The 21,174-nt window shown below is 35.5% G+C and overlaps 1 protein-coding gene across 4 annotated transcripts in view; it reads left to right on the top strand.

Moving 5' to 3' along the window:
* The window catches only part of lrch4 (leucine-rich repeats and calponin homology (CH) domain containing 4), a 156,687-nt gene that overhangs the window by 76,973 nt on the left and 58,540 nt on the right, over window positions 1-21,174 (top strand). Inside the window, exons 13-18 of one of the 4 annotated variants that reach the window (XR_012382771.1) lie at window positions 8,594-8,657; window positions 10,679-10,774; window positions 10,879-10,976; window positions 11,908-12,045; window positions 12,479-13,300; window positions 14,689-16,111. The exons of 1 other annotated variant lie outside the window; for it this stretch is intronic. Coding sequence is in view for 2 of the 3 variants with exons in the window: in XM_009303554.5 (XP_009301829.1) it covers window positions 8,594-8,657; window positions 10,679-10,774; window positions 10,879-10,976; window positions 11,908-12,045; window positions 12,479-12,556; window positions 17,869-18,093 (699 nt within the window). In the remaining variant the exon portion in view is untranslated. Of the gene's footprint in view, window positions 1-8,593; window positions 8,658-10,678; window positions 10,775-10,878; window positions 10,977-11,907; window positions 12,046-12,478; window positions 13,301-14,688; window positions 16,112-17,868; window positions 20,307-21,174 lie in introns of those variants that run through there. 2 more of the 4 variants (XM_009303554.5, XM_021478134.3) reach the window with 2 other exon arrangements.

The raw sequence follows: 21,174 nt of genomic DNA, 5'->3' as shown, positions 1-21,174 counted from the left end.
ATATATATATATATATATATATATATATGAAAGTATATACAGTTGAAGTCAGCCCACCTTTTTAAAACTTTTTTACAAATATTTCCCAAATGATGTGTAACAGAGCAGGGAATTTTTTCATAGTATGTCTGATGATATTTTTTTCTTCTGGAGAAAGTCTTATTTGTTTTATTTCAGCTAGAATAAAAGCAGTTTTAATTTTTTATGAACCATTTTAAGGTCAATATTATTATCCCTCCAATAACTTGCCTAGTTACCCTAATTAACTTAGTGAAGCCTTTAAATGTCACTTTAAGCTGTATAGAAGTGTCTTGAAAAATATCTAGTCAAATAATTTTTACTGTCATCATGGCAAAGAGAAAATAAATCAGTTATTAGAGATGAGTTATTAACACTGTTATGATTAGAAATGTGTTTAAAAAATCTGCTTTCCATTAAACAGAAATTTAGTACAAGAAATAAACAAGGGGGCTAATAATTCTGACTTCAACTGTATATAATTAAAAATATATATTTTATATATAATTTTATAAATATTTTATAAAAAATTATTTTATATATTTTTATATATAATTTATCATTTTTATTTTGAAAAATATAATTTAGACAGTAGTACTCAAGGGTCCAGGGGTCTGTTCTTCGGACCTCGCTTAAATAATCTAAGAATATATTACAGATCCTGGATCTTTTAATCTTGATAACTCATCTTAGGCTAATTTGGTTCTTCAAAAAAGTTTGCGAATCAGATTAAACTGATCTGAGAGGTGTTGTGACTGTGTGTTGTGACAGATCTATCGATCCTCAAAATCATTATCAGCAATACAACGATTGGCTGACGGCACAGCAGCGTGATGACATCTGATTAATGGACAGTTATCAAAATTACATGAAATTCGTAGTAAACGGTTCGTTAAATCTGATATGCAATAACAGAGTTGTGGGTCACGTACTGGAGCAGAGCAGTTCTCTTCCCCTGTCATATGGTCATCCTTCAATAAAAGCTGAATATAAAAAAATATTTATTAGTTAGACAGCAGTACTCAAGGGTCGCGGTCCCCACTATGTCAGACCTTACTGTGTGTGTATTCAGGACTAAGTGTGTTTCACAGCTTCTCTAACATGCCTCTGGTCCCCACAATGTCAGTGCATATGTTCACCAATTAGGACACACACTCTGTTTCATTTCTATATTTTGATTAAGTTAAATAATTACAATTAAATACACCACTACTACAACAACAACTACTATTACTACTACAACTAATAATATTAATAATAATAATAATAATAATAATAATTGTTATTATTATTAAATTTAAACACACCTCATCAGAGTTGTGGGTCTCCTACTGGAGCAGAGCAGTTCTCTTCCTCTGTCATATGGTCATCCTTCCATCCTTCAATAAAAGCTGAATAAAAAAAAAATATATATATATATATATATTAGTTAGACAGTAGTACTCAAGGGTTCCGGTCCCCACTATGTCAGACCTTACTGTGTGTATTCAGGACTAAGTGTGTTTCACAGTTTCTCTAACATGCCTCTGGTCCCCACAATGTTACACTAGTGCATACATTCATACATTAGGACACACACTCTGTTTCATTTATATATTTTGATTAAGTTAAATAATTACAATTAAATGCACTACTACTACTACAACAACAACTACTACTACTAATAAAAATAATAACAACAACATTAAACACACCTCATCAGAGAGTTGTGGGTCACGTACTGGAGCAGAGCAGTTCTCTTTCTCTGTCATATGGTCATCCTTCAATCAAAGCTGAATAAAAAAAATAAAAATATATATATTAGTTAGACAGCAGTACTCAAGGGTCCCGGTCCCCACTATGTCAGACCTTACTGTGTGTGTATTCACGACTAAGTGTGTTTTACAGCTTCTCTAACATGCCTCTGGTCCCCACAATGTCAGTGCATATGTTCACCAATTAGGACACACACTCTGTTTCATTTCTATATTTTGATTAAGTTAAATAGTTACAATTAAATACACCACTACTACAACAACCACTACTTTCACTACTACAACTAATAATAATAATAATAATAATAATAATAATAATAATAATAATAATAAAAATAATTGTTATTATTATTATTATAAACACACCTCATCAGAGTTGTGGGTCTCCTACTGGATCAGAGCAGTTCTCTTCCTCTGTCATATGGTCATCCTTCTATAAAAGCTGAAAAAATATATATATATATATATATATATATATATATATATATATATATATATATATTTTAGTTAGACAGTAGTACTCAAGGGTCCCGGTCTCCACTACGTCAGACATTACTGTGTGTATTCAGGACTAAGTGTGTTTTACAGCTTCTCTAACATGCCTCTGGTCCCCACAATGTTACACCAGTGCATACATTCAAAAATTAGGACACACACTCTGTTTCATTTCTAGATTTTCATTAAGTTAAATAATTACAATTAAATGCACTACTACTACTACAAGAACAACTACTACAACTACTACTAATAAAAATAATAACAACAACATTAAACACACCTCATCAGAGAGTTGTGAGTCTCGTACTGGAGCAGAGCAGTTCTCTTCCTCTGTCATATGGTCATCCTTCAATATAAGCTGAAAATAAAAAAAATATATATTAGTTAGACAGCAGTACTCAAGGGTCGCGGTCCCCACTATGTCAGACCTTACTGTGTGTGTATTCAGGACTAAGTGTGTTTTACAGCTTCTCTAACATGCCTCTGGTCCCCACAAAGTCAGTGCATATGTTCACCAATTAGGACACACACACTGTTTCATTTCTATATTTTGATTAAGTTAAATAATTACAATTAAATGCACTACTACTACAACAACAACTACTACTACTACTACAACAACTAGTAATAATAATAATAATAATAACAACAACAACAACAACAACAATATTAATAAACACACCTCATCAGAGTTGTGGGTCTCGTACTGGAGCAGAGCTGTTCTCTCCTTCTGTCATACGGTCATACTTCAGCAAACCTGAATATAAAAATATATATATATTAGTTAGACAGCAGTACTCAAGGGTTCCGGTCCCCACTATGTCAGACCGTACTGTGTGTGTTTCACAGCTTCTCTAACATGCCTCTGGTCCCCACAATGTTACACTAGTGCATGGGTTCACCAATTAGGACACACACTCTATTTCATTTCTAGATTTTGATTAAGATAAATAATTACAATTAAATGCACTACTACTACAACAACAACTACTACTACTACTACTACTACTAATAATAATAATAACAACAACATTAAACACACCTCATCAGAGTTGTGGGTCACGTACTGGAGCAGAGCAGTTCTCTTCCTCTGTCATATGGTCATCCTTCAATATAAGCTGAAAATAAAAAAATATATATTAGTTAGACAGCAGTACTCAAGGGTTCCGGTCCCCACTATGTCAGACCGTACTGTGTGTGTATTCAGGACTAAGTGTGTTTCCCAGTTTCTCTAACATGCCTCTGGTCCCCACAATGTTACACTATTGCATACGTTCACCAATTAGGACACACACTCTGTTTCATTTCTAGATTTTGATTAAGTTAAATAATTATAATTAAATGCACTACTACTACAACAACAACTACTACTACTACTTCTACTACTAATAATAATAATAATTATTATTATTATTAAATTTAAACACACCTCATCAGAGGGTTGTGGGTCTCCTACTGGAGCAGAGCAGTTGTCTTCTTCTCGTCATATGATCATACTTCAATGAAAGCTAAATATAAAAAACAAAAAATAATAATTAGACAGTAGTACTCAGGGCTCCTGGTCCCCACTATGTCAGACCGTACTGTGTGTGTATTGAGGACTAAGTGTGTTTCACAGCTTCTCTAACATGCCTCTGGTCCCCACAATGTTACACTATTGCATATGTTCATAAATTAGGACACACACTAAGTTAAATAATTACAATTAAATGCACTACTACAGCAACAACATCTACTACTCCTACTACTACTACTACTACTAATAATAATAATAATAATAATAATAAACATACCTCATCAGAGAGTTGTCGGAGCAGTTTTCTTCTGCAGTCATATGGGCATCCTTCAATGAAAGCTATTTAAAAACAGCTTTGTTATATAAGTCATGTCATGACTATAAAGCTTTCATGACAGTCTTATGAACCCCCCTTTAAAGTAAAGCATTACCCAATTAATTAAACTTTTTTACCCATTAAGACAAGAAGAAGATATTAAGAGATTGATTTTATTATCTCTTATGGATGATGCAAACTCTTTATTTTTGAACAGATTTACCCTTAATCTATATTAACATTAAAAAACTCTTAGCTTTGCTGAATGTATTAAGGATTAATGTATTAAGTGATCAAAATGTCAAACCTTTCTCCAAGGCCAATCACATGCGCCATAGTCAAACGTTATTTCCTCTCCAAAGAAAATATCCCTGATTGCAAAAAGGCACAAATGAGGTTTTCTCTGAACAACGATCTTATTGACAGTGCAGTTAGGGTGCAGATCGTCCTCATGATCGGCATCAATGCTGCAAAACTAAGAGAAAAGAGCAAGCAACATTTTAATTGTGCCCTCTCATAGCAATAAAAAGCTAAACTATGGCATGAATACAAACAGAATGAATATAATATATACATGTACATTTGAATGGGGAAAACACTTAACCACCTGTTTTTGTTTTACCATATAAAGTCAAACATAAAGAGAGTATTTTTATTAATATCTCATCTATGCTTTGCTTCCACAAGCTCTATCATTTGTACTCAACCACAAAACTTCCTTTAATAAATGTGGACAACGCAAACTCTGACCTAAAAGATTTAATGAAACGTGTAGGGTTCAAAAACTACAAAAACCTCACATTAGCATCCTCTCTGTGTGTGAATTATAAATACAGTAAACCTTTTGAAGTGGATCAGAACCTTTCAACAATGTTGTTCTAATACTATTGAACACCTGTTCTTCTTTCTTAGGACAGTTTTAAAGAACTTTTTTTCCACTTCAATTGTTTACAGGTCACACTTTACAATCAGGTTTTATTAGTTAATGTGACCTAACATGACCTAGTAATGAACAATGCATGTACAGCATTTATTAATCATAGTTTAACATTTACTAATGCATCATTCAAATCTAAATTCATGCTTGTACCAGTAATAATGCATTGCAATAATTAATGCATTGTGCGTGTTCAACTAGTAATGAACAACTTTATTTTCATTAACTAAAGTTAACAAACATGAACAAATACTGTAATAAAGTATTATTCATTGTTCATGTTAGTAAATGCATTAACCAGCATTAACTAATTTAACCTTATTGTAAAAGGCTACCAGTTGACAGCAAATAAATAAATAAAACACACACAGTGAACAAATACGCCTACAACAAACCTACAACAAATACGCAAACAAATACGCAAGATACAACACCAACACCACACACACTCACCTCTTTTTCTCAGCTCTCTGAGTCTGAGGTGTCCAAACTTGTGCTATCTAGCCATGCTACCACCTGTCCACTCGATCCCATTCCCTCTCATCTCTTGCAAGCCATCTCTCCTGCAGTCATACCAACACTGACTCACATAATTAACACATCTCTTGACTCTGGTTTATTCCCCACTACATTTAAGCAGGCTAGGGTAACCCCACTGCTAAAGAAACCCAACCTGGACCATACGCTACTTGAAAACTACAGACCAGTATCCCTGCTTCCATTCATGGCCAAGATTCTGGAGAAAGTAGTGTTCAATCAAGTCCTGGACTTTCTTACTCAAAACAATCTCATGGACAACAAGCAATCCGGCTTTAAGAAAGGCCACTCAACTGAGACTGCCCTGCTCTCGGTCGTGGAGGATCTCAGACTGGCTAAAGCAGACTCTAAATCATCAGTCCTCATTTTGCTGGACTTGTCAGCTGCTTTTGACACTGTCAACCACCAGATCCTGCTATCTACGCTTGAGTCACTGGGCGTTGCGGGCACTGTTATACAATGGTTCAGATCTTACCTCTCTGACAGGTCATTCAGGGTGTCTTGGAGGGGAGAGGTGTCCAACCTACAGCATCTAAACACTGGGGTACCTCAAGGCTCTGTTCTTGGGCCACTTCTCTTCTCCATCTACACATCCTCTCTAGGACCAGTCATCCAGAGACATGGATTCTCCTACCACTGCTATGCTGATGATACCCAGCTATACCTCTCTTTTCATCCTGATGATCCCTCGGTTCCAGCTCGTATCTCAGCCTGCCTGTTGGATATTTCACACTGGATGAAAGATCATCATCTTCAGCTGAACCTCGCAAAAACGGAAATGCTTGTAGTTTCTGCCAACCCGACTCTACACCATAACTTTTCAATCCAGATGGATGGGGCAACCATTACTGCATCCAAAATGGTGAAAAGCCTTGGAGTAACGATTGATGACCAACTAAACTTCTCTGACCACATTTCTAGAACTGCTCGATCGTGCAGATTTGCACTCTATAACATCAGAAAGATCCGACCCTTCTTATCGGAACATGCAGCTCAACTCCTTGTTCAAGCTCTTGTTCTCTCCAAACTGGATTACTGCAACTCTCTACTAGCTGGGCTTCCAGCTAACTCTATCAAGCCTCTTCAACTGCTCCAGAATGCAGCAGCACGAGTTGTCTTCAATGAACCTAAACGAGCACATGTCACTCCGCTGCTAGTCCGTTTGCACTGGCTGCCAGTTGCTGCTCGCATCAAATTCAAAACTCTGATGTTTGCCTACAAAGTGACTTCTGGCCTAGCACCTTCTTATCTGCACTCACTTCTGCAGATCTATGTGCCCTCCAGAAACTTGCGTTCTGTGAATGAACGTCGCCTCGTGGTTCCATCCCAAAGAGGAAAAAAATCACTTTCGCGAACGCTCACGCTCAATCTGCCCAGTTGGTGGAATGAACTCCCTAACTGCATCAGAACAGCAGAGTCACTCGCTATTTTCAAGAAACGACTAAAAACTCAACTATTTAGTCTCCACTTCACTTCCTAATCTGCAATTGCCTATTTGAATATCACACTAACTGTACAAAAAAAAAAAAAAAAAAAAAAAAAAAAAAAAAAAAAAAAAAATAAAAAAATAAAATAAAAAAAAAAAAAAAAAAAAAAAAATTACTAACACTTCCCTTCTTAGACTTTACAGACCTGAAACTTGCCTTTAGTACTTATTCATTGTTGCTCTTAGTGGTGTAAATTGCTTCCTTGTCCTCATTTGTAAGTCGCTTTGGATAAAAGCGTCTGCTAAATGACTAAATGTAAATGTAAATGTAAATGTACTTTTATATATGTTTTACACTAAGTTGGAGTTTATTATAATTATTTATCTAAAATAAAACGTTTCTACACGTCATAGAACAATAAATTAAGTACATTTCTAGGACCAGATAGCCCCACATTTTAATTATAACCTCTATATTACTACATTAACGTATAAATAGTATATAATAGTGTTATTTCAGGATTAACGTTAAATGTTTAAAGCAATTAACCATTTAAAAAGTACGATACAAGAACTATGAAAACATACCTTAGTAACCTTCTATATATTCGGTTTCCAGTGAATGGGTCTTGTCAGTGGAGCTGGTGATGTGTTTCTCCGCATCTTTTAATGGTTTTATCCTCCGTCGATCCATTTAGCCGCCCGGTGATTGGTGACTGTCTGACCGCGGCTCATGCACTCCACCCCGGCCTCTGACTCACGTAGCACCGGGCAGTTAGCACGTTAGCACATTAGCGCGAGTAACTTTTACTCGTGTAAACAAGTTAAATTACATACCGAACTGTAGTTTGTGTCTTATCAGTGTTATATTAATACGTAATTTGAAACAACATCGATTAAAACACCCAGGAAATTCGTTAAAACATTTAATTAACTATACCTGATAACTGTCAAAATATGCAACATAAGTATTTGTCATATAACCTATTTTATTACATTATGATGGTGAAAAACATTCTAACTTACCCAAAAATTCGAATAATTTGATGATAGATCTTAATTAAGTTGATTAAAGTCGGATTCATTTATGAGATTGCGCATGTGCAGTAGGCAGAGTGTGTGAACTGCGTCAAGTGTGTGTCAGGGTGCAGTACCGCCATCCAACTACAGGACCGCTATAGAGCAGTGCGCCGACACACACTTACACACTCAATTCAGGTAAATGGTCAAGGTGGGGATCAGTGAAAAAAACTGCACTAGGCATATCAGCAACGCCCCCTGAGTCTTTTAAAGGCAAAACATAGTGGGGACCGGGCGATCGGTCCCCACTATGTTTTTGGTCCCCACTTTGTGAGTGTGCTATCATGCTGAGGTCCCCACCATGTAATAAAAACAAACACACACACACACACACACACACGCACACACACACACACACACACACACACACACACACACACACACACACACACTCCTGATATTTAATTCTGTATTGTTATAAATGCAAATTATTAATAATATTAAATTTCATGAACATTTAAGATGTTTATATATTGATATTATTTTGCCCTATTTTTTCTCTCTCTGTCAGAGTGCTGATCAGGTTTCTCCATCCTCTCATACAGTGTCTTTGCAGCGCTCCGTCAGTCGCACAGGTATCCTCCATATAGCAAAAAAAAATCACTTTTAAAAAGATTATTTGCAAAACTGGGACAACACTCATATCTTGGATGCAATTTGTATGGTTTAGCTTTTACCTATACTGTACTTATAGGGGCAGTTCACCATTTAATCTCCCTGGTGTGCTTCTAAACCTTTATGGGTTTCTTTCTTCTCTTGAACACAGAAGAGAATTTTTTGACGAGTGTTGGCAATCGCTAGCCTTTGACATCCATAGTTGAAATACTATGAAAGTCAATGGATACCAGTTTCTGACATTCTTCATAATAATGTGTGTGTTTTCTCAGAAAGTTTTTCTCTGAAAACATATTTCTAAAGGTGCTGTTGACCAGATGTTTGTTAACAACCAAAGGAATCCATACATGCAAAGAAAACTACATTAATTAGTTTACGAATGAAGTAATGTGTAATGAAATGACACAGGGAAAAAGTTTTGAACACTCAAAGAAAGGGATGTGTTTTTCGGCAATGAAAGCCCAGACAGCAGCTGAAATCTCTCAGTAGTTCTTCAGCAACCCTCTGCCCTTTATCATTGTTAATAATAGTAGCTGCTTCTGTCCAACATCTAAATTATCTGGATAATGAAGATGAAACCAGGGTGGACATTTCAGCAAGACAATGATCCAAAACGCAGACAAGGAAACTCTTAAATGGTTTCAGAGAAAGAAAATCAAGCTGTAGAATGGCCCAGCCAATCCCCTGACTTAAATCCAATAGAAAATACAAAATAAAGATCAGATTTGATAGACGAGATCCACAGAAACATTAATATTTTTACACTCTTTTGAACATGGGATGTGGTCTGTACTTATTTTCTTTACTTTATGTAAGTTTTTTTATTTTATTTTTTTTTAAACATGTTTTTTATGAATATTTTATTTGGTTTAAGGCAACAGTGTCTCCACATCAAAAGCTGCTCAGCTCATGATTTAGCAAACATCAAATCAAAAAAACAAATCGTTTATACTCCAACATCCAAGCATGCTGTAGACCAGAACAGTGCAGTTGCTTATTTACTGCATATCCAAAGAAAAGAAAGATAGCCAAAGATGCCTTTTCAAGTTTTAAAGAAATCTTTGTTTTTGACAGCAGAAGTCAATGATGCATTTGAATTGTTTAGCCTGGCATCTTTACTGTTCTAAAATATTTTAAATGTTTCTCAAAATAATAATATATTGTGTTCAATGCGGGAAAAATAGAGATTTTTGCCCAGACAAAGAACTTATTTTAGAGCAGTGATCATATCATCAGAATCTTATCCCAGCCCATGCCTATGTGCATATGAAACAGGACTGCATAATAAAGCACTACCCTTATCTTTTTACCTGAGTTATTTGATGCATTCACAGAAGTAACTTTTTTTCTGACAGTTTGCTTTAATTTGCATCTTGTTATTAATTGAAATGATGAAAATGCTGAGCCCGACTAATGTTCGTTGTATTTTAAGATGGTATATGTCAACAACAATCACTTACAGATACTAAGCTAATTATTCTTCAGGAATCAGGGATTTTTTTTTAAAACAGAAACCAACACGACTGGAGTTTAAATCTCCTTTGGAGTTTAAAGCTTTTCCAGCCATTAATAAACATGATAGATTTTGTAAGGATTTTGATAAATATATTTGTATTCACAGATTATTCCCAATAAAATTGTTTGGAACTTGACATGAATCAAACAATTAGTTGACAATCTTATGGTGTGTCTTGAGTCTTCTTGAAACACCCCCTTCGTGAAAGTTAGGGGGGGGGGGGGGTAAAAACATAACCCATGAAAGAGGCTCAAGCTCAAGACAGTCCCAGAACTGTGTCCACCAGAGGGCAGTGCGGTTTCAAAAATACTTCATGCTGTTTTTGTTGTTGTTGAATGGTGTTGTTCGTGACACTAATTTACATTTAATTTTTTTTTTTGTTTTCTGTTTTGCTGAAGCTGTATTAGTCTTAATTAACATAAAAATATTAATAAAGTCTTTACTGACTTTTGTCTGTTATTTCAGATGCATCCTCTGTGAAACCATGCTCTCCGACAGGTTCTGCTCCCAAACCCAACAGCTTCTTATTCCGTACTTCTTCACGTTGCAATGTCAAAACTGGTACATACAGACACACACACTGGTGTCAATATAGGAGTAAAAGAACTGTAATGTTTTTGTGAGTAATATATGTTGTAAACCTCTCTTGTCTGTGTGTTTATCAGGATCAGGGAACAGTTTGGCAGAGTCTGGCCGCAGCGAATCCCGCTCCACACTCAGATCCCCTCGAGAAGAGAGAACAGACATCATGCAACTACGAAAAGTAAAGAGACTTTCTGTATTATTAATTTTTTCTAATAATTTAACTACTAATCTTTAATTTTTTACTAATTTTTCTCTTCAATTTTGCTTTATTGGTATGAGTCGCATGACAAATGTTATAGATGTTATTAGATGTTATTAGACAAATGTTATAAATGTTCTTAATAACTAATATAAGAGAGATTGTAAAATGTTACATTGAAATTAGGACCACTTTACCAATCCCACAGAGACATTTAAAATGACATCAAACATGAATATAAAGCCACAAGATACACCATATTAAAAACTGAAACATTCTGTGTAGAATGTAAGCAAGCTGCTCTGGTGGAGAAGGTAAAGTCCAGTAAAGTAAAGGTAAAGTAAAAAAAAAAAACAACAACCAGTAGCGTTTTTTCTAATCACATCTCTGCCAGTGAGAGTGGTTGAGCTCAAGTGCATAAAGTGAACAGCAGATGAGAAGCATCTTAAAGGGGGAAAAGAAAATCAGCTCTTAGAGAGCATTTGATTGGTCAGAAGTATTACTGAGAGACTGAAGTTTGAGGTGATGTGAAAAAAAATCATTGCTCTATATAGGCGGAAGTACCAAACTACAAGCTTTACAAGTTTACATCAATTTCATTTCTTCTAAAAGTAAATTTTGTCAATGTTTTGGGGCACATTAGCATATAGATGTCTTAAAATCTTACAATACTAATACTGACATCTAAAAAACTTTTTTATTTAAAACTATTTATTTCCATGGGAGCTTTAAGGGTTATCTGTGTTTTCCTCCTAATAGTTCTATCTGAGGTAGGTAGGTATTTAGGTAGGTAGGTAAGTAGATAGACAGGCAGGCAGGCAGGCTGATTTGATTGATTGATTGATTGATTGATTGATTGATTGATTGATTGATTCCCTATAATCTCCCTCTTTCCATGTGTCTCTTTTAGACTCTGGAGTCTCGTCTAAAGATCAGTCTACCTGATGATCTTGGAGAGGCGTTGTCCAATGGCACAGTTCTCTGCCAGCTGGCCAATCACGTGCGACCTCGTTCTGTGTCAATCATCCACATCCCCTCACCGGCAGTGGTGAGTTAATGCTTGGATTTAATTCTTATTACAGTTCCTCTAAAAATGAAAATGACCCCATGATTTATTCACCTTCAAGCCATTCAGTGTGCATATGGCTCTCTTAATTTACTCCAATACAGTTAATATAACATCAGGGTTAATAGAGGACTTCTAAAGTAAAGCCATGCAAGAAATATATCCATATTTAAAACTTCATAAACCGCAATCAGCAGCTTCTGCTAATGTGCATAGATTTCGTTTATAGATGTGCTGCCTCTTTAAGGCCAAAAATGCAATCTAGTATCTTCTAAAACAAGCCCTCTATGTGAATCTTCAAGTGCGATCCTTATTTATCCAAATGCGGGGAAAGCTGATCCCAGATCAAACAGATTAGGCTGTTGTCGATTTGCTTTCTAATGAATGATTGTGCAATTTTTTTGTCTGTGTTCAGCCAAAGCTGAGTGCTGCCAAGTGCCGCCTCAATGTGGAAAACTTCATTGCTGCATGTCGCAGACTGGGAGTCCCTGAGGTAAACATAAATTTCATCTTTTATTGTTTGCTTCCTTTATTATACTCCAAATTATTTGTCTTTCTGAGATGTGTTGTCTGAGCTGTTTGTAAATGAGAAAGAATCCACTTCACCCGCTGATGTGACCGCTCTGATTGTAATGCTTTTTTAATGTTGTTTTTCAAGTGCTTCAACCTCGATTTGCTTTTTTTGTGCTCTCTTTGCCATTGTTTTTTTTTTTTTTTAAATCTTAAACGGATAGTCAGCTCAGGTAGTTCATTACATTCAAAGGCCGTCTGACTTCCTCCTGTGGAACCTCAATGTGTAGATGATTCACTGATGATTCATTCATATAAACCTGTCGATTCAGGTGTCAGGCTACAATTCGAAGTTTAAAAGCACCATAAACCCATAAAAACATAATTTATCATACAATATATTGGCCATTTATTTAAAGTGTTACTTGCTGTATAGTCACTATTCACTTGTATGGAAAAAAGAATCATGTGATTTGACTGCAATTTTATTTAAAAACATGCATGGTCTGCAGTTTTTAGAGTAAGAGTCCTAAACAAATCAAAACTTACCATATTGATTTTGTTAGCTCACATTATTGGTTTTGTGGTGAACAATTCATGTGTGCGACTTTTGCCCTTCTAATCCTTAATTGCAATGTGAAAATGCACTTCCTGTTAGTTTTCAGTTAAATTTTCAGATTGCTTGATTTTGAGGTAATGGGCGTGGCTAACATTCTTAACCACACTGGTTTAAGACTAGTTCACACTACAGGATTTTAAACATCAGCAGATGGCTGTGCCGTTCACACTACATGACTTTACTTTGTGTCTTTTAATCTCTGTGGTGTTCACACTACTCAACACTCTGTGAATGATCCACAATAGGGGGGTCACACACTACATGATCTGACAACAACTCATTCCCCATCAGCTCATTCAAGCAACCAAACCACAGCCAATGAAATTTTGAGGGAGGAGTCGTCAGAAAAAGCTGAACACTATTGGCTGCTTGTGTGCTGATTACATCACTGACAGCGTTTCAAGCTTTGGAGAAAGCATTTAAAAACATCGTCAAATCAGCTGATTTATCAGCGGATTAATCACTCATCTGCAAAGTTCGAGTAGATTGATACACAGAGAGTTTTTAATTTTTGTAATTGTATAACTCTTTGAAATAAAACTAACAAATAACACCCTTCCGCTTTCTAACTATTAGTGTATTTCTTTCTGCCATTGTTTTTTTTTTTATTACAAAAAAGTAAAGAACTGAGCATTTCTGCCTTAAATTACCATATTGGTCAAAATGACTGCATGCATGTCTGATATTATCGCTGTGACTTAAAATATGTGTGCATTTTCTTGCCTAGCAACTTCCTGCTAACATAAACAAAACTTTCTGATGGCAAATCAATTTACTTCAGATATCTTTCAAAACAGCATATTCTGTGCCATGAAATAGCTCCTGTTTGAAAGTGAAAATGAAAGCCAAGACCTTTGCATGTTCTAGTATCTTAACTACATATTTATAGGCTGTATTACCAAAAAATATTATATTTTTAGGGTAATGGTGTCATTAAATATGATGCCAGACATTCAAAGCTTAATTTTAATATCTCAATAATAGCTTTGAATGTAAATATGTTGTGACAATATGGCGTTTTATATGAGAACAGTCAGAATGAGCAGTATAGTAATTCTAATAGTTACAGAATTCTAGTTCCACTGTTAATATAGCCTACTCTCATGTCTGTGTTAACACAGAATGAAGCGAGTGCACCGATGCCCATTCTGACCAATCACAGATGTTTCTGTTGAGCTCCTGAACACACAGGCATTCAGCTCATGCTGATATGCTCTCTCATTGGCTGCAGCTCGCCAATACATCGGACCACACTTGGGGTTGAGTCAGCCGACTGCTCTGGAATGTTTAGCTTGCTAAATGTTGGATTTCCGTCTGCGAGGTGTCGGCGACGCATCAGCGAGCCTCGTTGATGCGTTGTTCAGTAGTACACACATAAAGAGCGGCAGGCACCGTGCACCCGCAGATTTCTTCCGATTACAGCCCGATCTGTCGGTGAGCTCGTTAACTTCCAAATCGGGCTCAAATCAGGCTTAAAATCCTCTAGTGTGAACTAGGCTTTAATTGTCAGTGTTGACAACAAACAGAAATGGTGAGCAGGAGGTGTCTGTTAGGTTGTAATAACTCTCCTCAAACCCCTTTACCGATCTTTCTTATTAAAATGCCCACTTTACCACATCTAATAAGCTCACAGTAGAAAAACAAGCCACGCCCACTGTTTTCACATTTAAAATTCCATTTCTCTACAAACTGCTTCACAATATAAGACAAAAAATTACGATTGCAGCTTACGGTTCTTTGGGACTCAAAATACATGGTTTTTGCATCTTGGTTTATAGTAAGTAGACCAATGTGCCCTGGGACATTGCAATACTTTATCATAGTGCTCTTTGTTCTAAAACTGCAGCACATATATTTATTTCATGACTAAATTAAAAGCTTGATAGTTTGACAGTTAAGAACTTTGAGAACAATGTTGTAACTCAACATTGGGTTTGTCCATATTTGATCCAATATTGGGTTACAACAATTCAGCATGTTTTTTAAGCATAGAGATTAACTTTACTTTAGATTTACTTTAAAATTATTGAAGACATGTTAAATACATAATCGTTTTTACCTTTATTGTACAGTGCACTAGAATTGCAGCTATATGCTTCTCATTTTTTGTAAGTTTTTTTTTTAATTTATTTAAAGGTGCAGTTGGTGATCTGCCTAAATGCTATTTGTTAGCTTAATATCTTTGAAACAAAATCACTCCCCTACCATCCAAAACCATGATGACAGTAGACAACACACTAAATCACATCATTTACCAGTTAAAAAAAACTTTACAGTAGCTTATAACACTACAATTCCCAATGAAAAACTGTATACTATCTAGCACATTTTTAGTTGTGTAGCAAGCAAAACTTATACTAGCAAAACTTGTCATAATGTGCAATTTTTCATACATGCAAGGATCGCTGGTTTCACTCTCTCACATGCTTTGTCCTAAAGCGACTACATATGCCTAGTGGTTGGCCGGCGGGCTGCAGAAATTACACTTATTACCAAGCCATACTTACATGCTATTTCAGAGCAAATATTCAGAGTAGCGGTGAACAATATAGGAAGCACGTCTAAATACAAATCTTGCTGTAAAAGGACCTTATGAAATTGAAAATAGTCATGTCAATCATTCAGTGGGAGATTTCAGTTGCTGAACAACACTTCTGTGCATATAACCTATTAGTAAAACAACCCAATCTACATCAGTTTGCGTGACTAAAATAGTTTTAAAACATAACATCACCTGCCTAACAGAAATACTTCAGCCATGGTGTCGTCATTCCTCCAGCGTGCAAAACTGACTCCAATTTTGATTCAGGATTTGAACAAGTTTTTATTCAGTATGTGTTTTTACCGCTGTCATGCAGATCCACTGTTTGCACGTTCACTTTAAAAAATTAGCCCAGCTACTCTAGAATAATCCTTTTGAAAAATACAGTGCTTAACAAAACCCCTTTAAACCAATGTCATAAGCTTTTTTTACAGAATCTTAGAATATTTGTATGTTCTCATTTATTTAATTATTAAAATTTTATTGACTTTGTAGCAAATCAAACTGAAACAACTAATAGTCTTATAAAAAAGAAAATCAAACGCAGAGAGTCTAAAAAACTTTTTGTAACTACTTTCATCCGACATTCCTTCACATCTGCAGCTGACGTCAGAACAGCAGAAGTTGTTGCTACTTCACCAATGTCACTTTAGAGCTAGTGTTTGAGTGATTGTCTAGCTTAATGTCTAAAGTAATGACAAAACTGGTGATTTTGCTGAAATTTTAAGATTATAAGGCTGAACAGCATGAAATGCCATCAGTCTACAGACATTTCCCAGTATTTCTCTGTTGCAATCAGGAGATCAGAATATTTAACCCCGAAAAGCCTAACAGCATAAACACTATTAGATTACTGTTGTGGTTGCGATAAGGAAAACCGCTAAACACATTCAGTCATGTTCTTCTGTCTTTCTTTTTACTCAACTAGTCTGCAGTAACAAAAACAGGAGATGCATTAGAAACAAACAGATGGAAAAACCAAAGAGTAACTCAGGGTTATACAAAGTGGCCAACACAAAACACATACATTCCTGATATGCGAGTCCCTTCTTACACTCAATACACAACAATTATCTGGTATAAATACAGCACTATAATATACAAGAAAGTCACTTACCTGTTTAGTAATGATTTGATCGGATGTACTTAGAAATTGCGCTGCTTTTATCACCATCTTGTGGCTGAATGTCAACCGTCTTTGCTCTACTTAGTATGACAGGTTGATGGATGCTAACACGCTGTATCTCCAAAATGATAATTATTTGAAAGAGACACTATCCTTATAAATAAACTGCACAGTTCCAGTCTAAAACAATTACATTCCCACCTAAAAAAAGCCTTAAAAGTACATTATGTTGTCCAACAGCTGCAGTATTTGTCATACTGTAGTAAGTTTATTTATCTGCTGTCACTATGTGGTTGGAGTAATACAGAAGGGTGAAGAGGCTGTACGAGTGCTGCTATTGCAGAATATCACACAGCTATCAGCCAATTATAATCAATAACCAGACTGAACAGTTGTTTAAAATAAAACATATAACTTAAAAAGTGTATATTCAGTCATTAAAACGGCTGTTAAGGATTGAAAGTAAATAACAAATAAAAAATAAATAAAAAAATAAATAATAGAAAGCTTTACTAATTTTATTTTTACCTTGAAAAACAATCAATTTAATAATTCTTAATTAAAAACAATATTGTAGTATTAAAAATACTACTGTGACTAATGAGCTTATAGAGACATAGATATAGCATCAACAAATGATTTTAGCAACTACAGTTAGACTAGGGCAGCTGTGGTTGATCAATAAATTAGTGGCCTAATAAATTTAAGCACTCTAAATATTCAAGTAATTTTGTGAAAGTTATGTATTTGTTCCATATTGCAATTCAAATAACAGAGAAACAAAGCATTGTTCAGCCCTAGTAGGTCTATAAACATCTCATTTTGTGTTCCATGGAGGAAAGGAAGTCATATGGGTTCTGATTCTGCAAAAAAAAAAAAAAATCAACAAAATTGTTTTTTGGGGCATTTTTGAGCAAACTATCCCTTTAAAATGGTTAAGCTTTAATGTGTTTTTCTTTGTCCAAACATCTTTGTCTGTCTTCTCTGCATTGTCTCTGTGTTTCTCAGATGGAGTTGTGTTTAGCGTCTGATATCCTGCGCAGTAAGTTGCCTGCAGTTCTTCGCTGTGTGATGGGGCTCCTGGCAAAAGCAGGAGACGAGGAGGTGACAGAGGACAAGAACACCACCTCTCCCTTTGTCTCTCCTTCCTCCCCCTTTTCCATCGGCTTCCTGCTCTTCTACTCTCTCCTTATGGCTTTGCTCTATCTGTTGTACTGCAACCTTATAGCATAGTGCGAGCAAGTATCTCTGTGTAAATACAATGGATTTTAAAGTCCATCTTCTTTGTACTGTGTACACTGTAACATCCATCCTTGACAAGACCTACCCGTACACCTTTAAATAATAATAATAAAAGAAATAGGCAAATTCTAGTGGCAATTACCAATATAATTTTCATACATGGGGTTCTGAAATAATTTAATAGATGTAACTTCAATATTATGATTGGTTCTCTGGATTTGCTACAATTGATATTGACAACTGATATATTATAAGAATATAAGAATATAAGAATATCAGCATTTATATATATAAGATATACATAGGATATATATATATATATATATATATATATATATATATACACATACATATATATATATATATATATATATATATATATATATATATATATATATATATATATATATATATACACACATAAAGATAAATCCCTTTAATGCCATAATATACACTATCATAATATACAAGTCACTCACAAACTTAAATTGTGCTATAAATGCTAAAAATAAAAAAATAATAATACAGATTAAATGCAAATTATAATAGGGCTTGATCAAATATTCACAATTTTTATGCACCGCTATGATATAAACAGCTCATAAATAGCCAAATACTCATCTTTTATATATAATACATGGACATTTTATAGATGTGGACTTAATTCATGAAGGGCTTTTTCACTCGATTGCCTTAGCACCACGGTTGATCCCAGGATAGCTTATAGCCTACATCTTCTATCAAGAATGGCTGTCTTTGTAAGAAGTCTTGTTATCCTAACAGTTTTAAAGGAGCGGCACAAAACTCCCCATCTCATTGGAATAGCTTTAAAACGGCTTGTAATCGCTCTGCATGTCCTCATCAAAGTGCCTCATAAGCTTGTAGGTTCCTCCTGGTCACACAGCAGTGTGAATTAGCTTGTAGCATCCGGTAAATGTGTTAACAGTTTGGTGACGGTACTTCTCAGACGAATTCAGTTTAATTCACACGTTGTAGGTATCTGTTAGGATATTTTTGTCACTTTTCTACTCTGTTTTTTCTCGTCTTGTCGATTGTGACCACCAGAGGGCAGTGTCGCTTCTAAACTGTCTCTACGACACTTGTTTTGACGGTACTAATATGACTCGAAGCTGTGTTAACGCGTTTTGAATGTTCGTTTTGTTTTGTCTTGAAAGCATCTTAATATAATTATTATATGTGAACTGTTCAGAATTAAGTTATTGTGTCAATTTATTTATATGTGTTTTCTATGTTCTGCTGAAGCTGCATTTGGTGGAAACAGTCTCACTTTCATTTGAATAGCTGATTCATCCATTAATGATCGTTGAAAACAGCAAGAATTTTTGAGGACAGTGATAAATATGCATGTTTGTCATGGTTGCAAAATTCTGATAAGCAGATGTTACAAATTACACCTCTTTTTTTGTGTTTTTGTTAATTGAAGATAAATTGGTTTGCGAGTTGTGCATCTCTACAGGCCTCTTCAGCTGCTGTTTTCTGATTTCCAATGCGGCTGTAGTGGTTTTTCTAGTCCTGTAATGTGCCATGAGCACCCATCTTTCCCCGGTGCTGTATGCTGATGTTGCTTTTGTATTCTGTGCCTACTTAATGTGATTTAGGAGCTTTGCTGACAGTTTACTAACGAGCAGCCGCTCATCTGGGGAAAAACGATAAGAGGAGAGGGAGAAAGAGAGAGACTGGGAAGCAGGGGTAGGTGAAGGGATGCCTTATAACTAGTTAGCATCCCTCACCATACAGTGTCTTAAGCAGTTACTTTGTTCCAGTGTATGTAAGAAGGGGTTATAACATCCTTGATGTGGATTGCTAGAGCTAATCGTAATAGACACTTCATTTAAAATCAATCTGCTCTGATAATGAACTTGGCTTTAGCGTAGATGAACGTTCTCACATCTGCAGGAGTTCTGTGAAATAATAATGAAATATGCTACACGTTAAATGCTTTTACTGAGGATGACTGACGATTTAACGTTATACACACACACTAGATTCAGTTTAGAGGGCACTAGATCTACATCAATGTTTCCGTCCACATGTTACCTATAGTGGAAACTGTTGCAACACATGAAATGTATTTTGTAATATTTATAAAATACTGTGTATTTAAGAAGTTAAGTTTATATTGATATAAAGATTTTTGTTTGTCTGTAAAGAAATTATTATTAAAAAAAAAGACGAAATATTGATTTTTGTATGTGTTGTCTGCTGCTTTACATGTGCTTTTGTCTAATGTTGATCCCTGGCTCATGATTAATTCTGCTTTAGTTTTGTCTCTCCGCTGAGGGTGAAATCCTCACGTCAGCTCGTCTCTGTAGCTTATGAGGCAAGATATTCTGTGCCCTTTCCCAAAAGGTAAGTGTTGATCCTTTTGTGTGGGTGGTGGAAAATGGAGAAAAAGAAAAGCATGCACTGTACACACAATGGGGTCCAAAAGTCAGAGACCATATTGAAAATTTCTTTCTTTCTTTCTTTCTTTCTTTCTTTCTTTCTTTCTTTCTTTCTTTCTTTCTTTCTTTCTTTCTTTCTTTCTTTCTTTCTTTCTTTCTTTCTTTCTTTTTTTCTTTCTCTTTTATAACTTGTGCTGGTCATGCAGCTTGAATGCTGCTGTTATTAAAGGGCACCTATTTTACCCCTTTTTCAAAATGTAAGACAAGTCTTTTGTGTCTTCAGAATGTGTCTGCAAAGTTTCAGCTCTAAACACCCATCAGATGATTTATTATACCTTCACTATTTATTATCTAAATTTCTGCTCTGAACACAATGGAGCTGTTTTTGTGGCCTGTGCCTTTAATGCTAGCCCCCCCCCCCCCTTTTTTATTGAGTTTGCCTCAATCTCTGCCTCGGCTGCGTCAGATAAACTGGACAGTGACAGACGGAATCAGAGCTCATGTAATGTTTGTAAGAAATACTACAGTAAGAACTTTACCAATGATTATTTGATGAATTTGTTGTGGAGTTAATTCAGGCTTTTCTGCAATGATGAGTCACGAACAGTGTCTTTAATAAGTTTATGCACACACACAGACACACACACAGCGTGCACGTTTAACTTTG

The sequence above is a fragment of the Danio rerio genome, chromosome 7, assembly GCF_049306965.1.
Source record: "Danio rerio strain Tuebingen ecotype United States chromosome 7, GRCz12tu, whole genome shotgun sequence".
NCBI classification, from domain to species: domain Eukaryota; kingdom Metazoa; phylum Chordata; class Actinopteri; order Cypriniformes; family Danionidae; genus Danio; species Danio rerio.
Note: the sequence above shows the minus strand (reverse complement) of the source record. Positions and strands in the feature narration are given on the sequence as shown.